Genomic DNA, 22,262 nt, shown 5'->3' with positions numbered 1-22,262 from the left:
CACTCCACCAATCAGGCCTTTATGGTAGAGTGGCCAGACGGATGTCACTCCTCAGCCCACTTGGAGTTTGCCAAAAGGAATCTAAAGGACTCTCAGACCATGAGAAACAAGATTTTCTGGTCTGATGAAACCAATATTCAATTCTTTGGCCTGAATGCCAAGCATCACATCTGGAGGAAACCAGGCACCGCTCACCACCTGGCCAATACCATCCCTACGGTGAAGCATGGTTGTGGCAGCATATTGCTGTGGGGATGTTTTTCCATCGGCAGGGACTGGGAGACTAGTCAGGATCGAAGGAAAGATGAACGGAGCAAAGTACAGAGAGATTCCAAATAAAGGTTTGCCAAGCTTGTAGCGTCAAGCTTGTAGCTTCAACAAAGTACTGAGTGAAGGATCTGAATACTTATGTAAATGTAATTCTTTTGTTTTTTCTTTTAAATAAATGTTTTTTAAAAATTGACTTGTTTTTGCTTTGTCAATATGGGGTATTGTGTGTAAAACATTTTAGAATAAGACTAACGTAAGAAAATGTGGAAAAAGTCAAGGTGTCTGTATACTTTCCGAATGCACTGTATCATATCATGATACAGTATATTGTTTTGTCACTCAAACCAGAGAACAGTACTGTATCTTGAATGTCTGCTATTTTCAGTGTATATATATATATATACAGTGGAGCAAATAAATATTTAGTCAGCCACCAATTGTGCAAGTTCTCCCAGTTAAAAAGATGAGAGAGGCCTGTAATTTTCATCATAGGTACACTTCAACTATGACAGACAAGATGAGAAAAAAAATTCCAGAAAATCACATTGTAGGATTTTTTATGAATTTATTTGCAAATTATGGTGGAAAATAAGTATTTGGTCACCTACAAACAAGCAAGATTTCTGGCTCTCACAGACCTGTAACTTCTTCTTTAAGAGGCTCCTCTGTCCTCCACTCGTTACCTGTATTAATGGCACCTGTTTGAACTTGTTATCAGTATAAAAGACACCTGTCCACAACCTCAAACAATCACACCCCAAACTCCACTATGGCCAAGACCAAAGAGCTGTCAAAGGACACCAGAAACAAAATTGTAGACCTGCACCAGGCTGGGAAGACTGAATCTGCAATAGGTAAGCTGCTTGGTTTGAAGAAATCAACTGTGGGAGCAATTATTAGGAAATGGAAGACATACAAGACCACTGATAATCTCCCTCGATCTGGGGTTCCACGCAAGATCTCACCCCGTGGGGTCAAAATGATCACAAGAACGGTGAGCAAAAATCCCAGAACCACACGGGGGACCTAGTGAATGACCTGCAGAGAGCTGGGACCAAAGTAACAAAGCCTACCATCAGTAACACACTACGCCGCCAGGGACTCAAATCCTGCAGTACCAGACGTGTCCCCCTGCTTAAGCCAGTACATGTCCAGGCCCGTCTGAAGTTTGCTAGAGAGCATTTGGATGATCCAGAAGAAGATTGGGAGAATGTCATATGGTCAGATGAAACCAAAATATAACTTTTTGGTAAAAACTCAACTCGTCGTGTTTGGAGGACAAAGAATGCTGAGTTGCATCCAAAGAACACCATACCTACTGTGAAGCATGGGAGTGGAAATATCATGCTTTGGGGCTGTTTTTCTGCAAAGGGACCAGGACGACTGATCCGTGTAAAGGAAAGAATGAATGGTGCCATGTATCGTGAGATTTTGAGTAAAAACCTCCTTCCATCAGCGGAGGTAGCGGTCCTGCTGCTGGGTTGTTGCCCTCCTACGGCCTCCTCCACGTCTCCTGATGTACTGGCCTGTCTCCTGGTAGCGCCTCCATGCTCTGGACACTACGCTGACAGACACAGCAAACCTTCTTGCCACAGCTCGCATTGATGTGCCATCCTGGATGAGCTGCACTACCTGAGCCACTTGTGTGGGTTGTAGACTCCGTCTCATGCTACTACTAGAGTGAAAGCACCGCCAGCATTCAAAAGTGATCAAAACATCAGCCAGGAAGCATAGGAACTGAGAAGTGGTCTGTGGTCACCACCTGCAGAACCACTCCTTTATTGGGGGTGTCTTGCTAATTGCCTATAATTTCCACCTTTTGTCTATTCCATTTGCACAACAGCATGTGAAATTTATTGTCAACCAGTGTTGCTTCCTAAGTGGACAGTTTGATTTCACAGAAGTGTGATTGACTTGGAGTTACATTGTGTTGTTTAAGTGTTCCCTTTATTTTTTTGAGCAGTGTATATATATATATATATATATATATATATATACACATGTATATGGATAGTTTGCAGTAAAAAATAAAAGTTAAGAAAATTGAAAAATTGTTTAATCACATGGGGGCAGTGTACACACACACACACACACACACACACACACACACACACACACACACACACACACACACACACACACACACACACACACACACACACACACACACACACAAACAAATCTCCTCTGTGGTTGTAATAGATAGAGCTACATTTGCATGGCTGGAGGAATGTCTAGAAGAGAGGATGTTTCAGGAAACTGGAGGCCTGAACAACAGGATTCCAGAGTACCAGGCAGCCACCAACTCCTCCGTAGGGCTCTGACGGGCCGCGCCCCTCATTTCATGGTTGTGGTTCCGGAACTGACATGGCCAGTCATTTTTAGCATATACATTTCAACAACATGCTGGTTAACGTTGAATAAAAAAAAAAGTGATATAAGAAGAAAAAAAGTCAAGAGTTCAAGACTGTACATACCGGTGTTGGGTGGAAAAAACGACTTATCCCATACAGCATTGAGGTATATGTCATCCAGTCACAGAGCAGATGCAAGTCACGTGATCTGCTGTCAGCTGCCGTCATGTGTTCGCTGGCGGATCACGTGGCTTGTATCTGCTCTGTGATTGGACAATACAATCCGCAAGGCTCACTACTTCAACATACGAACGGTCTTGCAATCTCGGGAGAAAATAGAATGTTGCACAGTAATATCGCTATCGCTAATATTTATTATCACAACGGGTTCCAAGCATTGAGGATCCACTTCCTGGAACTGCTTGTCGGTGCCCTATCATCCTCCTCACTTTCACTAATTTCCCCATTCACCTTTAAGTTGCTGTATAAGGGGAAATAAAAACATATAACCTGCTAGCTTGATATACCACTGGTGTATTTATGTGGTTCTTACTGAATTAAATGTATTTGTTGGATGTGTGTGAGTGGATGACAACTCCAGGCAGTGCTACAGCTTGTTTGTGTCAAACTGCACAGACAAGGGCTGCGTTTCAAACACGTAAAAGACGTGTTTGAAGACGGGATTCCCCCGTCGGTCCAAACAATTAGCCAAGCAAGGGAAGTTGGCAACGTAAGCCCCTCAGCCCTCGTTTGTGATCGAGTGTACAATTCTGTTCCCTCCGGGGCCCGAAACACCCCATAATTCAATTTGCGATAATTGTACGTACATCCGCTAAGAAAAGTCAGACAAAACTTACAACCAACATCAATATGGAGAAGTCAACATACAAGTGTAAGTAAAAAACGAATGTAAATAAGTTATGCTACTAATGCATATGACGGCACAAACACGTATCGTAAAAGTAAGGATGTTTTTGTTTGGTTAGCTTTTGGAAACGTTAGCTAGTGCATACAACCTTCCCTGGCATCATTTCTGATTTACCAGATATTGTCGAATGGCTAGTACTCGATGTCTGCGGATGCATTGTCTTCTAGCCAATATATGAAATACAATCATAATTGACTGTACCACATGTAAAACACACACAGCAGCTATGGGTGGTTCCATGATGACTGAAAACACAACTGTGGGACGAACGAGTGACGAATTTCCGGGCAAGGAATTTATTCCTCCCTCACCCATTGCCCTGCAAGTGTCAATTCATCATACGTCATGATACGTCTTCAGAACTGTCCACTTAATTTGAGGGCTGAGGGGAGAGGGTGTCTTTTACTTGTTTGGAACACAGCCAAGTAGGGAATTCAAGAAGTGATGTTTCTGTGGATGCTCCAGATGACCTTACTACACCATCGGAATGAACTCAATTCAGTGAGGAGAACTGCCACGGGGTAAAAAGGTAAATCATATTTGTCAAGCGACCTCTTGATTTGACTTCCAAATGCAGTATCTGAGACCTGCATTAATAGTATGGAGTGATGACCTATTTAGCTATCACTACATCACTGTTTCTTGACGAGACAAAATATTTCCATGCGCCCTCTTCCTCTGTCTCTAGAACAAATGCACGCTCACACACATGTACACACGTGCATTCAGACATTCTCACTCTCGCTCTATCACAAACACACACACACACACACATTCATACGCATTCACACTAGCTCATACAAATACAGTGAGGTTCTTCCTTATGAAAAAGGAAGTTGTAGAGAATATAGAGAACAGGCGGTCCAGCTGACATACTGTATCTTTGGAACAGAAAAAAGGGTAAGGAATATATCCATAACAACATTCTCTATTACATAGTGATAACTTAATAATTCTGCAACAAATTAGGGAACGATTATTTTTTAAAGTAACAGCTTACGAGAGCAATAGTGGAGCAATGAAGATAAGCATATCTATTTCCCTGTCAGTTACTGCGTATTTTACATATCATGCTAGTACTACTTTCATGCATAAGCATGAATAAACGACTTATGGTTTACATTCTATTCATAAATTTGTATTTTCAAATGTATACTATTACTTTTATTTAAATGTATACTATTACTTTTATTCAAATGTATAGTATTACTTATAAGCATTTATAATGATTTATTGATGACTACTTACAAAGCTTAACCAATATCATTAATTAATAGTTGCAGATTGACAAAGATGCTGTAAGGAAGTGAGGCAGAAGAAAGTTGATATTCGAGGATCTGTATAACAGATAGATAGGAGGGTTGTTCCATGAATAGAGAGACATGTGTCCCTTTGACGTTTTAATTAATTTGAACATAGACCACATGGAAAATTCAATAAATATATATATTTTTTTATATGAATAATGACTTGCTAAAGTGGCAAAATGTAGAATTTTGACATGCCCCTCTGTGCACCCTCTGCGACTTCTAGGAAGATTTTTAACCACTTAACACCAGACCTTTTCCAAGTTTTCACCATTATTGTAAAGCCCTAGTTGTGTTATTGCTTTGACAAAGTCATTTCTGAAGATTATTATTTAATTCATGTGATTAGATGAATCACTAAATCACATAAAATAAATCTTAAAATGCCTGTCCCTCAATTTAAGGTCAACCTTGTTATGTGAACTGGCCTCCCATTTTAATATGGTGCAACTATTCCTTTTTTTTTTTAAATAAAAAGCTGGTTCTCTTTTTGGCCATTTTGTGGTGGAAAACTGAGCACGTCAAGCATAACACGTCAACCCTGTTACCCATAGATAGACGAGCTAGAAATGTTTTAACGATTAAATTTTTTTTGTGAAGCTTGAATTCAATTGCTCCTCCCTGTGGCACACAACAAGCTTCGATTCCCCCTGTCACAAGGGATTTATGGCTGATTTAAGATGAAATCGTCAAACCTGTTACGGTCAACCCTGTTACTTTATTTGACACTTAATAGGCACTTACTACAGTATATTTTTCATTTAACCTCAAGATGGGAAAATGTATTATTTATTAAGTTGAACTCTTATGACAGAATGTTAAAATTAGGTTTCAAAAATGATATATTACACAAAGTTACACTACTCAAAAGGTGTTCATTTGGTGGAACGATCAAGGCACTTTAGAGATTTTGGGGGGGATATTGTCTGAGTTAGTTCTCTATAAAGAAATCCTGTTGTTTTAAACTTAAAGCAAGCACAGTAATTATCGTTTGATGAGAGAACACCGTGTGCTGCAGATCAACATAATTTCAAACAACAAATATTAGAGACAAAAGCTAACAACAAATCACTCCTCTTTACTCTGCTCTCTATGTATAAACCTGTATACAAATGGATAGCCAGGCTGCATACACAGTGAAAGGAGTGGGAGGAACGGACAGCTATTTCAACACATCCTCTGTACAGACCATGAACGACACTGTGGGGAATGGTTCCGAGTCAGCCTCTTGCGGCTTGATGGAGGTCTCCGCCCACCCATTCTTCACCGTAACCTACTCCCTGGTCTTCCTGGTGGGCCTGGTTCTCAACGGCTTCACGGTGCGGGTCTACTTCTGCCAAGCCCAGCGCCACCAATCCAGCGTGACAGTATATCTGCAGAACCTGGCTGCGGCAGACTTCTTCCTCAGCCTGTGTCTGCCGCTCCGCATTGCCAACTACGCCACCTACAACTCGACCCTCATGCGCCACGTCTACTGCAACTTTGGCGCCACGGCCTTCTACCTCAACATGTACGCCAGCATCCTCTTCATGGACTACATCGCAGCCAACAGGTATTTATTGATAACTGAAGTGTCCATGTCTGTCAGCCTGTATGCCATGGATTTGGTTGTTCTGTCTGATAGCACAGGCAAGAGGTTCTATAAAGAGGGAAATAGCAGTGGATAAAATGAATGGAAATGAACCTGCTAGCCAGCATAAATTATTGAGACATTTTCCCATTGTTTACAACAGATACTGTATGTGTTGTGTATATATAATCTTTATCCATTTAATTTTCTTGGACTGTAAAGAGAAAAGGCCAGCTGACCCTATCAAATGCCTTTACCACATCCAGTGACACAACTACAGCAATCTTGTTTGATTTGGATATGTGAATCAAGTTGAATAGTCTTCTTGTGAAGCTGCGTGTCATCAGCGCTAGCTACCCTTCAAATGTATAATTTTTTGTTGTTGCACATTTCACATTCAAAAAGGTGCACATTTCACTGACACCATTCAGGTTGGCAGCCATGTTCATGAATACAACATCAGCAAGACTCAGTAATGAGTCGGTTCTCAATTCCTCTCACCCCTGCTAAGTCATCCTACTGCCTACAGGTACCTGAAGATCGTCCGTCCTCTGGAGACCCACACCCTGCAAAGGGTGCGCGCCGCCCGCTACATCTCCATGGCAACCTGGGTCACCCTTCTGGCCTCGTCATCTGCGTACCTGACCGTATCCCTCCTCACCACTTGGGGTGCAGATCTCATCCCCGGGACCATAGGCTGCGACGCCCTCCACAGCACCCAGCTTCAACTGCTCTACAAGATCATCCACAGTTTCTCGGCGGCCATCTTCCTCTTCGTTCTGTTTTCCCTCCTCTTCTTTTACTGGGGCACCATCCTCAGGCTGCGGCAAGCACAGCTGAACCAGCAGAAACATCCTTCCTGTGGATCCGGAAGCAACCTCAGCCGCTCCAAGAGAAACATGCTAGTTCTGGTCGCTGTGTTCTGTGTGTGCTTCGTGCCGTACCACCTGGTGCGCCTGCCCTACGCCTTCCTCCGGCCCTTCTTGCACAACTGTTACTGGCATCAGGCCTTCTACTACATGAAGGAGCTGACCGTGCTGCTGTCAGTCCTCAATGCCTGCCTGGACCCACTCATCTACTTCATCTTCTGTAAGTCCTTCAGGGCCCAGCTGGGCATACAGAAGCGTTTTAGTACGTCAATGGAACAGCCAGACAGTACAGCCCCACCGCCAGGAGCTAGGAGAATTAGCCAGGGGAACCTGACCACCCTGCCACGCACCCAGACAAGGACGTCGTTAAGTATGTCGAGACGGGCCAGTGTCATTTAGGACACACCGCACTGCCCTCCTCTGGTACATTTTCTATCTACTGTATATATTTTTAAAGCAGCTCTTCTGCACACCTAGAAATTATTAGAACTTTGTTTTGGGGAAAAAAAGATGAACTGCCTAGAATGTCAATACTTCTTTTGGAGGCTACAATTTGCTAATTTGATGTCTCTACTCAATACAGAATGTGAAATGGGTTACCTATGGGCACTCTTTGGTCTAGATAGAACATACATTTGCCTATTTGCCTTGTACCGCTATTTTGCCCTGCTGAAAGCCTAGACCTCAGACTTACATTTTCGTTTAATGATAAACTCAGACGACAGCTTGACCCTACTGACTATATGTAACCTGGGGTTTACCTTAGTGATTTAGACAGAGAAATATACTGTTTGGCCTTGTTTCTGTCCCCAAACTCTCTATTCAACCTACCTACACACACTCTCTTAATAAATGTCTCTAGTATTGTTGTTGACAAAAGTACAGTATTAAATCATTGTGCGTTCAATCAATCAAATCATGGTAACATGTACAGCCAGATTAAACACAAGAATTAGTGTATGTGCACTTTGTCTCGTATGTATTTGTAGCAAGCTCCAATAAATGATACACATTAGAAATGAGTACCTGTCCTAATTTCCATGTGTGATCAAAAGCACAGATTAGGGAACAGAAAAAGCACTTCCCTATTGAGCACATTTTATTTCTGTGCATCAGTTCCTGTAGCAGACCGCAGAATCCCACTGCAGAATTTCATGTCCTCAAAATGTAAAACCTTAAAAGCATAACATAATATAGCTAAAAGCTTTTTGTTTTTGTGTGGTATGAGGAAGGCTTTTACAAGAGGAAGTCCAACATACAGAATGCCAAAACAATATTGTCGCAAATAATAAACCTAAACATAAAATATGCAATTAAAGTGCATCCTCTTTTAAAGCGTTAGATTATATCTCAGTTTCTAATGCTAAATAGACGTGTCAAATAGGACATTTCAACCAAAAATAGGATTGTTTCAATCTACTGTACAAATGGTGAGATACGGTCAAGCAAACGTATTCCTTGGGTAAAGTGGGATAAAAATGTTTTTTTTAAATGGTTAGACTGTTTTTCAAACTACAAATTGGTGAGATTCAGAATGGAAATACTTTGTTGGCTTCCTTCTACCGGTCACTGACTGTCTAGGATGTGTAGTCTGGGTGTATACGCCAAAGAAGTTGAACATGAAACTCATAGTGTTCACCACTTCCTGTAATGTCTGATTTTAAACAGACGGTGACGTCAATGACTCAGCTGAAAACCAACAAACAGACACAACGGAAGAGTGACATTTAAAGTAAGGTTCAATTATTTATTTTTTAAACAAGGTTCATAGGTGTTGTACTAAGATCACTGCAGTACCCTTTTTCATGTTTTGCTGGCTCGCCTTAGTTTTCTAAACTGATGATTTGTATGGCCTAACCACACTGGGATTTTTTTTGTCTGTCAAAGGTACATGTTGTGTTAGACTATCTACTCCCCAATTGATGATGACGCTTCCCACAAACTCCACCGATGACACCATCCCTCAGTGCGTCGTCAATGACCAGATGGAGCCTTTCAGCGTGCTCTACACCCTGGTCTTTCTCATCAGCATGGCTGCCAACCTGGTGGCTCTGTGGGTGTTCGTACACAGCTACAATGCCAAGAAGAGCATCAATGTCTACCTGGTCAATCTCCTGACCGCTGACCTCCTGCTCACCCTGGCCCTACCCTTCAAGTTGGCCAAAGACCTGGGTGTGGCGACCTGGGGCCTCATGGTCTTCCACTGCCAGGTGAGCGCCGTGGTAGTCTACATCAGCATGTATGCGTCCATCTTCTTCCTCACCTTCATCAGCGTTGACTGCTACATTCAGATCAGGTATTATTATGGTTTTGAAACTGTCTTTTGAACTTATTTTAATGTTGTACTATTGTTAATTATTCTGTAAGGATTATTAGCATTTTTTAGTCAAATGTTTTGCTAGAATTAGAGGCACTTTAAACAGTGATTGATTGATTTATTGATTGATTGACCAGCCGGAGCTCCAGACTGTTCCGTATACAGGAAGTGGGCTTCGCCAGGCTGATGTCAGTGGTGGTGTGGCTACTTGTGCTCCTCATCATGGTGCCCAACATGGCCCTGCCCATCCAGGACGTCCAAGAGAGGGAATTCCTGAGCTGCTCCAAGCTGAAGCAAGAGGTGGGACTCCACTGGCACGGCCTTGCAGTCTTCCTCTGTACCATCCTGTTCCTCAACGCGTCCACGGCCGTCCTCATCTCCAACGGTCTGGTGCTAAAGAGGCTGCTGGCGAGCAGGAATGACCCTGACCAGTGGTGCCATGCTCGCCGTGCCACCATCAATGTTACGGCGGTGACGGCAGCGTACGTGGTGTGCTTCGTGCCGTACCATGTGGTACGGACGCCCTATACGCTAGCCCAGACTGAGGTCATCACTCCAGACTGCCAGACCAAGAGGCACCTCTTCCTGGCCAAGGAGTCCACATTACTGCTGGTGGTACTGCACCTCTGCCTGGACCCCGTGCTCTACTACTACTTCTCCAAGGCATTCAGACAGAGGGTCAGGGAGGTGTTCAGGAGTAGGAGGAGCAGGCGGGATTCGAACACCAACCCAACACCTGACCCTGCAGCTGAAGACTTGAAGCTGCAGCCAATAACTGCCACGGAGTAGGAGAGAGAGAGGGGTTGACAAAGAGAAAGAAACAGAGAGAGAGAAAGAGAATGTTCACGGCATGAAAAATGTCGCAGCAACGTTTTACAAACCACTTTCCAATAGAGTAGCCTATAGGCCTAGACAAAAATGATTCTTCGCTGTTAGGTGTTAGATGTTATGATTGCATTGTTTTATATTTCATTGTTGCATGATCACACTGAATAAAAGTAACAGATGATTGCTTATTTTTTCACTATATTCCTGCATTTGAAAACATTTTGACATAGTGCAGTGAAAAATTATCAGTTTTATAATGGTATTCTACACATTTTGTCATTAGATTTAGAGAAAATGTTTCAGTTTTAAAGCTAATTTCCTGCCATTCTACACTTTTTTGTTATGGGGCAGGATCCCCCCAGTTTTATAGCTCATCTCATGCTTTTGTTCATATTTTGCTAGCACACGGTGTCCCTGACTAGCAAGCTAGCTAGTTAGCTAACACACAATGTCGCTCTAGCCTCTCGGTAGACAGTGTCCTTCGCCCCCACCTGTCGGGTATGGTTTTCTCCGGTATGCAGCAGACGGGAGGTGTGGGCGACACCGTGTACTAACTAACTAAAAGCTAGCACATAGTGTTGCTAACTAGCTAGCTAGCTAGCTAGCTAGCTAGTTAGCTAGCTAGTTAGCTAGCATATGGTGTCGCCCCAGCCTCCGGTAGACAGTGTCCTTCGCCACCTGTTTTCCCGCAGTTCTGTTAACAAAGGTGGGGACAGGTGTTTGGCAGGTGGGAGCGAATGACACAGTCTACTGGTTAATACTTTTATTTCCCTTTAAACCCACATTCAAAAGTGTTACAAGCTTGAAGATGTCGTGCTTGATGGGAGGCATTCATGCAGGAACCAATTGGATGCTCAAGGGAGGCATTCCTGCAGATGCAGTAATGGAGCCTTTCAGGAACTGGTTAAGTAACCTGGCCCTGCTTTCGTGCAGTGTGTCATGTGGTCAAATTAACTTCCATCAATCAAAAAAATCAAGCGCAATCAACTTGACATTCGTGACTCTGCTTGAAGAACACATGAGAACATGTCTGGAGAAGTATTGGCAGGGGTGGTAGCAGAGAGAAACTGCAATTCGATTGAAGGGGAATGGCCAAACAATCAAACTTTACTCGGTGTGATCGCAGCTGTGCTGTAACTGGGTCAGAGATGGTAGGAGACAGTGACTGAGAAGAAAGCATAGCAAGTACGAGCATAGCGGACAAATAAAAAGGGAGAGAAGGAAAAAATTTAAACAAAGCGGGAGAGAAAGGGAGTAGGGGTTTGAAGGGGAGCAGGAAGTCTATGGAGGATATGAAGAAAAGGATGATTGAGGAAAGCAACAGAGTTTCCAACGTCAGAGGCAGTTCAGTGGTAGAGAGTGCCGAGGAGGAAGGGCAAGATAAGTTGCGAGGGGATCATGGAGGTCAGGAGGAGCCAATTTGATTCTGAAGTTTAGAGAGGAAGGGGGAGGTGGGGCAATGAGTCCGATAAGGTTGACGGCTGTGATAAAAGAGTTGATTGGGGAAGTTGTCAATACAAAAGGGTTAAGAGATGGGAGCTTGTTGGTGTTCTGCAAAGACATGGGGCGGAGGCAAAAAGCTCAGAGTGAAGCAAATAGGAAACTGTAAGGTGGTGTGGAGGAGCTGGACTGATCAAGCATTGGGGTGATAACAGGAGTGCCTGTGAGTGTTAGCACTAAAGAGGTAAGTGACAACTTGAGAGGAAGCGTTCCAGTGAATGTTCAAAGATGGCAAGCAACAAGGGATGAAGTGAGGGTAGATAGCCCGTCTATTCTGTTACATTTCACGGACAGGATACTGCCAAATAAAGTAACCACAGGATATATGAGTTATTATGTGAGGGCTTATATACCAAAGCATTTAAGATGTTCTAACTGTCAGAGGTTTGGGCATGTGGCAACAGCCTATAAAGAGAGAAAGACGTGTGCCAGGTGTGTAGGGGAGCATGAGTATGGTAACTGTGTCAATGGTGTACAACCAAAGTGCTGCAGCTGTAGGTGTGCTCATAGTGTGGTGTAGGGTGGGTGTGAGGCAATGAAGCAGGCATTGGAGGTGCAACAAGTGAGAGAAGGGTGTCATATGGTGAGGCGGTGAGGGAGGTCCAGGTCCAGGGAGATACAGGTTCAAGGAAGAGATGGGTTGGAGCATCTAGACCAGGGATTACGGGGCAGGTGGGCAGAGATATCGTATACAGTTGAAGTTGGGAGTTAACTGTACATACACCTTAGGCAAATACATTTAAACTCAGTTTTTCACAATTCCTGACAATTAATCCCAGTAAAAATTCCCTGTCTTAGGTCAGTTAGGACCACCACTTTATTTTAAGAATGTGAAATGTCAGAAGAATAGCAGAGAGAATTATTTATTTCAGCTTTTATTTCTTTCATCACATTCAGGGTGGGTCAGAAGTTTACATACACTCAATTAGTATTTGATAGCATTGCATTTAAATGGTTTAACTTCGGTCAAACATTTCGGGTAGACTTCCACAAGTTTCCAACAATAAGTTGGGTGAATTTTGGCCCATTCCTCCTGACAGAGCTGGTGTAACTGAGTCAGGTTTGTAAAGGCCTCCTTGCTCACACACACTTTTTCACTTCTGCCCACACATGTTCTATAGGATTGAGGTCAGGGCTTTGTGATGGCCACTTCAATACCTTGACTTTATTGTCCTTAAGCCATTTTGCCACAACTTTGGAAGTATGCTTGGGGTCATTGTCCATTTGGAAGACCCACTTGCGACCAAGCTTTAACTTCCTGACTGATGTCTTGAGATGTTGCTTCAATATATCCACATAAATTTCCTCCCTCATGATACCATCCATTTTGTTTAGTGCACCAGTCCCTCCTACAGCAAAGCACCCCCACATCATGATGCTGCCACTCCCGTGCTTTACGGTTGGGAGGGTGTTCTTCGACTTGCAAGCATCCCCCTTTTTCCTCCAAACATAACGATGGTCATTATGGCCAAACAGTTCTATTTTTTGTTTCATCAGACCAAAAAGTACGATCTTTGTCCCCATGTGCAGTTGTAAATTGTAGTCTGGCTTTTTTATGGCGGTTTTGGGGCAGTGGCTTCTTCCTTGCTAAGCAGCCTTTCAGGTTATGTCGATATAGGACACGTTTTACTGTGGATATAGATACTTTTGTACCGCTTTCCTCCAGCATCTTCACAAGGTCCTTTGCTGTTGTTCTGGGATTTATTTACACTTTCCACAGCAACGTACGTTCATCTCTAGGAGACAGAACGCGTCTCCTTCCTGAGCGGTATGACGACTTCGTGGTTCCATTGTGTTTATATTTGCGTACTATTGTTTGTACAGATAAACAGACATTTGTACAGACATTTGGAAATTGCTCCCAAGAATGAACCAGACTTGTGGAGGTCTAATATTTTTTGCTTTGGTCATCATCTTTTGAAATGCAAGAGAAAGTGTAACGGCTGTCGTCCTCTTCTTCCTCTGAAGAGATGTAGCAAGGATCGGACCAATACGCAGCGTGGTAGGCGTCCATGTTTTAATAGGGAAAACTGAACATGAACACAAAAACAATAAACGTGAACAAACCGAAACAGTCCCGTGTGGCACAAACACTGACACAGGAAACAATCACCCACAAAATACCCAAAGAACATGGCTGCCTAAATATGGTTCCCAATCTGAGACAACAATAAACACCTGCCTCTAATTGAGACCCAATCTAGGCAAACATAGACTTACATAAACACCTAGAATGAACACAAACCCATAAATCTACAAAAAACCCTAGACAGTACAAACACCCTAGACGAGACAAAACACACACAAACCACCCTCGTCACACCCTGACCTAACCAAAATATTTAAAGAAAACAAAGAATACTCCGGTCAGGGCGTGACAGAAAGGCCATAATGTATTATTCCAGCCAGGCGCAATTTTGATTTTGGACACTACATGGCTGCAGTGTATGTGCAACGTTTTAGACTGATCCAATGAACCATTGTATTTCTGGTCAACATTTTGTATCAAGACTGCCCAAATGTGCCTAATTGGTTAATTAATAACTTTTCAAGTTCATTATTGTGCACTCTCCTCAAACAATAGCATGGTATTATTTCACTGTTATAGCTACGGTAAATTGGATAGTGCAAATAGATTAACAATAATTTAAGCTTTCTGCCAATATCATATATTGGCAGAAATGTCTATATGTCTATGTCCTGGGAAATGTTCTTGTTACTTACAACCTCATGCTAATTGAATTAGCCCACGTTAGCTAAACCGTCCTGTGTGGGACCCACCGATCCTGTAGAGGTTAATCCCATTGGGAACTTGTGGTCAATCCTCAAGAGGCGGGTGGACAAACAAAAACCCACAAATTCTAACAAACTCCAAGCATTGATTATGCAAGAATGGGCTGCCATCAGTCAGGATGTGGCCCAGAAGTTAATTGACAGCATGCCAAGGTGGATTTCAGAGGTCTTGAAAAAGAAGGGTCAACACTGCAAATATTGACTCTTTGCATCAACTTCATGCAATTGTCAATAAAAGCCTTTGACACTTATGAAATGCTTGTAATTATATTTCAGTATTCCATAGTAACATCTGACAAAAATATCTAAAGACACTGAAGTAGCAGACTTTGTGAAAATTAATATGTCATACTCCAAACTTTTGGCCAAGACTGTACATGTAGGTAGGGTTAAAGTGACTATGCATAGATAATAAACAGCGAGTAGCAGCAGTGCAAAAACAAAGGGGGGGGGGGGTGTATCAATGCAAATAGTCCAGGTGGCCATTTGATTAATTGTTCAGCAGTCTTCAGCAGGCTTGGGGGTAGAAGCTGTTAAGGAGCCTTTTGGTCCTTGCCTTGGCGCTCCGATACCGCTTGCCGTGTGGTAGCAGAGAGAACAGTCTATGACTTGGGTAACTGGAGTCTTTGACATTTTCTTGGGCCTTCCTCTGACACGCCTAGTATATACACTATCGTTCAAAAGTTTAGGGTCACTTAGAAATGTCCTTGTTTTTGAAAGAAGACATTGTTAATGTTGTAAATAACTATTGTAGCTGGAAACGGCAGATTTTTAATGGAATATCTACATAGGCGGACAGAGGCCCATCATCAGCAACCATCACTCCTGTGTTCCAATGGCACATTGTGTTAGCAAATCCAAGTTTATAATTTTATATCTCTCAGAGTCAAGCAAATGTTCAAGGGAGAGATGGGTAGGTGCATCTAGACCGGGGATAACGGGGCAGGTGGGCTGAGATATGACATGGGAAGAGATTTGAGATTACCTCAATGTATTACTGGATGTTAGTTATGTTGGTAATACTACAATGGCATGGAATGCTCGAAGCTTGTTGGCTAATGGGCAGTAGTTCCAGCAGTTTGTTGTGGATATGCCAGCTAAGCCGACATCAGAGTTTATCATACAGGTTATGTAGTGGTTTGTAATGGACAGAGATGTAGGGGGAAGGGCGGGGGGATGCCACCTTCATAAAGCAAGGACTGCCTTACAAGATGCTAGGCAAAGGTATTGAACAGGAACATGTGGTGGTGGAGATGTGGCTGAGGGGTGCTAGTGAACTACTATAATCCTTGTCAGATATTGGACCTGGAACTGCTGGAGAGGGTGGAGGGCCAGGATAGAAGTAAGGTAATGTGGTGTGGGGATTTTAATGCCCACACTCTGGTATCTAGTGCAACGGCAGGAATCTGTGTGTGGGAGGTATGGGAGGAGTCGACAGTAGGGAGTGATCCTTATCCTTACTGTATGCACAGTAGGCCGGAGGGAGGAGGTGTCAGTGGATGGAGTAGGCAGGTTGGTGTTTGGAAGAGCAAAGTGGAACCAGTTTCAGGAGCTGATGAGTGAGCAGGTGTTGGCTCGGTGGATATAAGAGGGTATGTGGATACGATGAATAACTGGGTAACTCAGTAACTGGGGGCAGCTACTGAGGATATACCTAAGAGTTCAGGCAGGAGGAGGAGGAAAGCAGTCCGATGGTGGACGGAGGAGTGTGGGGCAATGGTGAGTAGGATATTTAGAGTGCTGAAAAGGACGCATAACTTCCAACATCTGATTCAGTATAAGCACACCTAGGCCCTGGTGAGGAGAACTAAGAGGTCATGTTGGCGTCGGTTCCGTGACACCATTGGGAGGGCGACACCTGTGGGAGAGGTTTGGGGGATGATTAAGAGGATGAGTGGGGTCAGAAGGGAGTGGGACTATCCAGTGTTGACGAGTGAGGAGGATATGGTAGTAACAGATGAGGAGAAGGCAGAGATGATGGCCAAAGCGTTTGTCCAAGTGCATAGCTCGGTAAATTTGTCAGAGGGGCAGAGAGAGAACGAGGAGGGAGAACCCTGGAGTGCTGGATAGGAGGGAGGATGTAAACTACGCGTTGAATGCACCATTTACCATGGGAGAGATGAAAAGGGTAACAGGCAAGGCTGTTAATCTGAGAAAGATGAGGTGTGCTATGTTATGTTGGCCCATTTTAGTAATGAGGCACTGGATAAGGTATTGGTGTTGTACAACAGAGTGTGGGAGGAAGGGAAACTACCAGGCAACTGGAAGAAGGCAGTAGTGGTACCAATCTGGAAGCCAGAGAACGACCCAAAGAGGCCAACAAGCTATTGGCCAATAGCTTTAACATCACATGCATGTAAGATTATGGAACATATTACTACAGAGCGACTTACTTATTTCCTGGAGAGCAGGGGGTTAGTATCGCCACATCAGGGGCTCAGAGGCTCCCGAGTGGTGCAGCATTCTAAGGCACTGCATCTCAGTGCTAGAGGCGTCACGACAGACCCTGGTTCCAGGCTGTATCACAACCGGCCATGATTGGGAGTCCCATAGGGCGGTGCACAATTGGCCCAGCGTCGTCTGGGTTTGGCCGGGGTAGGCCGTCATTGTAAATAAGAATTTGTTCTTAACTGACTTACCTAGTTAAATAGGTTAAATAAAAAATTAAGAAATTATCAATAAAATCAGAGTGGGTTCAGGAAGGGGAAGGGAACTATGGACCCAGGAGCAACGTACAACTGGATAAAGGACTTCCTGTTTGGAAGGTCTATCCAGGTGAGGGTGGGGAAGTCTCTGTCAGGCAGCTACCTAGTGGATAACGGTACACCGCAGGGGAGCGTGATTAGTCCTCGGTTGTTCTCAATCATGATCAATAAGGTTTACTCTCAGGTACGGACGGATATTGGGAGGTCGTTATTTGCAGATGATGGGGTCATGGAAGAGGGGAAGAAATGTGCCATACATACTGTAGTCAGGAAAGTACAGGAAGCAATTGATGTGGTAGAGCGGTAGGCATTAATGTGGGGATTCAGGTTCTCTGTAGAGAAAACTCTGACAGTGTTCTTTACCAGGAGGAAGGTGGGAGATGAGGTACGATTTAAGTTATATGGGATAAACTTGGAGAGGGTGGGGGCCCTCAGGTTCCTCGTGGTGTACTTTGACATTAGGCTGACCTGGGCAAAACAGTTTGAGAGAGTGGTGGGAAAGTGTAAGGTGCTAAATAGGATAAACTGTCTTATGGGAAAGGAGTGTGGAGCTGGGCGTTCCTCATCGAGGGCCATGTATGTTGCATTGATCCGATCTGTAATAGACTATGGCAGTATAGCGTATGGTCCGGCAGCCCTATGGTAGAAAAATGACAAGATTATGTTATAATACTCTTTATGCTTCGATGAGTACTCTATCTTCTGTGTGAGTGTGACTGCATTCCATAGAATAAGTTGGTGTTTGTAACCTGAGATAGCCTGGAGAGGTAGAACTGGCAATTAATTATTGGGTCAACCTACAGTGACATGGGGTGTCTCATCCTGTGAAAGGGATTTTACAGGCATGCTGGGAACATGAGCGAGGACAGAACACGAGCTTTGGGTGGGTGAGTAATACCCAGATGAGGGAGATGGGACTGTATGGAAGGGAGTTTAGTCCAACGGTAGCTATTCCTGTGAATCCACCATGGCTGCTCCCGCCTCCAGTAGTCTAGCAGTGTTGGGGAGATTGTGGAAAGATAGGGAGGGTGTTGATCCATCTGATTTGTTTAATAGACGTCTGGATACTGTATATCAGGATTCTGTGGCCATTTGCACAGATGGTTCAAAAGATCCAAGGACAGGACATACTGGGTCAGCATTTGCAGTGAAGAAATGTGGGGTGGCAGTAAAGAAATGTATTACGGATCATCTGGCTGTATATACGTCGGAGCGGATGGCCATACTGTTGGCCTTGCAGTGGGTGGAGGAAGTCAAGTCAGACATAGTAGTTACTTGCTCTAATTCAAGTGCAGTGTTGAGTCTGCAGTCCCATTGCAGGGTTAGACAGATGGGTATACAGACAAGCTTTATCTGGGTCCCAGCCCATTTAGGTGTGAAGGGGAATGAGGCAGTTGATGTACTGGCTAAACAAGCACTTAATAGTGGGGTTGTTGATGTTGTCGTGTCAATGAGCAAGCCAGATTGAAAAAGCCTGATATGGACAGTGGTGGTGCAGAGATGGCAGGAGCAGTGGAATAGAGATACTAAGGGCAGGCAGAGCCCCACCGGTTTTGAGACCCACATCTTTAGCAAAAAAATAATAATCTATATATTTTGGAGGGGCTTGCATGTTATTTTGGCATTAATACATGTCACATATCAGTTTGCAAACAATGTAAAAAAAAATCCAAGATGGTGTAGCAGTCAGATGTGTTTGTCTTGTCCCATGTAAATAGTCGGTTTCGTCGCTTTTTTCGTATATATTTTTTATCTCACTTTCCACCTATGATCTAAATATACTTTCCTGCAACCCGCCTTACCCAATGTGGTACGGATCTGCTATTGTTGTACGTTATAACTGGAACCTCCATCAAGAACTAGCCAGCTAACTAGCTAGTAGTCACTGCGGTCTTCACCTTTAGCTCAGACAACAGCCAGCTTTAGCTCGGTCAATAACTGCCAGTCTACACAGCGCGATATCAACCCAGAGCATATCGGACTGCTTTTCTCCACCACATCACTGGATTCCTGGCACAAACTCTGGGCCATTACACCAGATCATCGCAGCTAGCTAGCTGCAACCCAGTGGCTAACGCCTCTGTCCCGAAGCAAGCACCAGTTAGCCTTGAGCTAACCTCGAGCTAGGCCCATCTCCCGGCTAGCCGAAGAGGTATACCTGCTAACTAATTCGTGGGCTACAATACCTCTTTTGCCAATTGGCCTGGACCCTTTATTGCTGACACGGAGCCCCGCTGATCCATCACGACTGGTCTGCCGACGTAATCATCCGATGTGGTTTCAGACTTTTCCGTTGTGATGTTGCCGAAGAGCCATCTGCTATCCCCGGCCCGCAAGCATTCTGAATGCCGTGCTTCCCGCTCGCCTAGCATAGTAGCGCCTACCGAACGGCTCCCTGACTCACCTATTGCTGCTTATTGGACCCTATGATCACTTGGTTACACATGCATCTCTCTAATGTCAACATGCCTTGTCTTCTGCTGTTTCAGTTAGTTATTGTTTTATTTCACTGTAGATTTTATTTCACCACGAGCAATACCTGTCAAACTGAGACATTTCTCACAAAACACAGGGATGCTGATTCGCACAGAACTAGTATTATCAGATGACTTTGGATTTGCCAACAGTAGGTTATTCTGGGCAGGGGCGCAACTGTCACTGGGGACGGGGGGACATGTCTCCCCCCACATTCTGAAATAGCATTTTTGCCCCCTCAGTTTTATCATTGGAATGTGAAACAAAAATAGGCAAGGGTGTGCTTTAAGACCATGCGGAGGCCTCCGAACGGTCGGGTAGGCTGTTTTAAGTGTTTATCTGACTGGATAAAATATATGGACAAAATATATACAATAGCAATCAAAAGTCTGGACACACATACTCATTCCAGGGTTTTTCTTTATTTTTGACTATATTGTAGAATAATAGAGAAGACAACAAACTATGAAACACACATGGAATCATGTATTAACCCAAAAAGTGATATATATCAAAATACATTTTATATTTGAGATTCTTCAAAGTAGCCACCCTTTGCCTTGATGACAGCTGACACTTGGCAGTGTGCAATTTAAATTTACCACAGGTGGACTTCAATCAAGTTTTAGAAACATCTCAAGGATGATCAATGGAAACAGGATGTACCTGAGCTCAATTTTGAGTCTCACAGCAAAGGGTCTGAATATGTAAATAAGGTATTTTTTGTATATATTTATAAAAATGTCTATACCTGTCTTCGCTTTGTCATTATGGGGTATTGTGTTTAGACTGATGAGGATTTTTATTTATTTAATACATTTTATAATAAAGCTGTCACGTAACAAAATGTGGAAAAATAATATAGACTTAATAAATATCGACTGAATACTTTCCAAAGGCCATATATATATATATATATATATAGTCCCCCCACTTCTAAAACCAAAGTTGCGCCTCTGGGTTGAATTGTTGTAAACATGTAACAATTACTGACATGGCAGAATCGGACTGGATTAAAATTACACATGTGGTCTTCTGTGCTCGTGGACATAATTACATTACCCGACCTCCCCCAGTAAAACGAATCTTGTACAAACAGGGCTCCTACATCTACAGATTAAGTCGATATATATTCTTCATTCCCTCTGACGTTATGGAAAAATGCTGAGAAAAAAAAAATGCGTGGGCGGGATTTGAGAAATCATTGTGCTAGAAACTTCTCGAAGATAGCGAGAAGCACTCTCCCAAATGTAGAACCTTGGTTACTTGGAGATAATGAGCAAGGGGGAAATACGATCAATGTAATTTTATATCCAACGGCCATTTTAGAACAGCATCACTACGGTATACACATTTAGCTATTTCAATGACACTTGTCATAATAGCCTAACACAGATAATTAGCAACTTGGTTTTGGATTATTTGGGAGTTGGCTACCAACTGGAGATGAATTGAACACCATGGACTGGTCAGACTAATTATTTTTCCACACTTCAGACTCACCATGCCAAGTTGTCAAAAGAAAATTATATTCTCTGTTGCCGGAGTGTTGAGTTTCGGATGCGTCCTCATTATTGCGGCCGCGATGGGGACGCAGTTTTGGGTCCAGGGGACTGTTCTGTGTACAACCGGGGCGCAACTTGTAAATGCCACAGGACAAGAGCTGGATAAATTTGTCGGTAGGGTTAACTATGGTCTCTTTCACGGACAGAGAGTGAAGCAATGTGGACTTGGTGGAAGACCCTTCAGATTTTCATGTGAGTAGAAGACCCTGTGAATTGCATGAAAAGTTTGTGAAAACCGGTGTATTTAAATATTACTGCTGGGTTGAAACGGCATTCTCATTTGCGCATCTATTATGAAATTTGAATAACAATGAGACGAGCGGTCAACCACTACATTAATAATTCAAATGACTATAGATAGCCTACACCCTTGTTTTAAGTCCTATCCCTGTGACGTAAGGATCTATTTTACTAAATTAAATGGAATGTTCAGCATAAATTATCTTGGTAACATTGGCACAATATATAGCCTAATTATTGGGTGTTGGGGGGAAAAAAATCACCTTTTATAATAAAGTATTTGCAGGCTAACAATAAAATACAATACATAATGTGATTACCCAGTGGGCATACGACATGATAAAGACGTATTTTACTGGTTGAAATCCGGTCTGGACATTATATGACCAGATTAATACGTCTTCTATATGATGTCTTTTTGACATAATGCAAAATACGTCTTATTTTGGTTGATAACTGGTGTGGAGTTCAACCAAAAAACATATCTAAATGCTACTCAATTAATAGAAACAAATCTATATTAACATGTGCATAGTCTTTG

The 22,262-nt window shown here is 43.2% G+C and overlaps 2 protein-coding genes across 12 annotated transcripts in view; both read left to right on the top strand.

The window, feature by feature from the left end:
• The first annotated feature begins 4,313 nt into the window (after positions 1-4,313).
• Positions 4,314-10,631, top strand: LOC139547566 (G-protein coupled receptor 171-like). Of its 4 annotated transcripts, XM_071356467.1 has the most exons (4): positions 4,377-4,452; positions 8,967-9,030; positions 9,186-9,594; positions 9,753-10,631. In XM_071356467.1, the coding sequence occupies exons 3-4, from the start codon at positions 9,221-9,223 to the stop codon at positions 10,402-10,404; spliced, it is 1,026 nt and encodes a 341-aa protein (XP_071212568.1). In that variant the 5' UTR covers positions 4,377-4,452; positions 8,967-9,030; positions 9,186-9,220; the 3' UTR covers positions 10,405-10,631. The 4 variants fall into 4 exon arrangements, with proteins under 4 accessions (XP_071212567.1, XP_071212568.1, XP_071212566.1 ...); XM_071356466.1 differs by lacking the exons at positions 8,967-9,030; positions 9,186-9,594; positions 9,753-10,631 and adding exons at positions 5,980-6,411; positions 6,959-8,306 and having other exon boundaries at positions 4,314-4,452; XM_071356468.1 differs by lacking the exon at positions 4,377-4,452 and having other exon boundaries at positions 7,694-9,030; positions 9,765-10,631.
• Positions 10,632-11,934: 1,303 nt separating this feature from the next.
• clrn1 (clarin 1) overlaps positions 11,935-22,262 on the top strand; it is a 24,091-nt gene continuing 13,763 nt past the window's right edge. For 2 of the 8 annotated variants that reach the window (XM_071356462.1, XM_071356460.1), the window contains exon 1: positions 11,935-12,127. Coding sequence is in view for 2 of the 8 variants with exons in the window: in XM_071356464.1 (XP_071212565.1) it covers positions 21,421-21,673 (253 nt within the window). In the remaining 6 variants the exon portion in view is untranslated. Of the gene's footprint in view, positions 12,128-20,873; positions 21,674-22,262 lie in introns of those variants that run through there. The other 6 variants (XM_071356458.1, XM_071356464.1, XM_071356457.1 and 3 more) reach the window with 6 other exon arrangements.

Source organism: Salvelinus alpinus, chromosome 21 (genome assembly GCF_045679555.1).
Source record: "Salvelinus alpinus chromosome 21, SLU_Salpinus.1, whole genome shotgun sequence".
NCBI lineage: Eukaryota > Metazoa > Chordata > Actinopteri > Salmoniformes > Salmonidae > Salvelinus > Salvelinus alpinus.
Note: the sequence above shows the minus strand (reverse complement) of the source record. Positions and strands in the feature narration are given on the sequence as shown.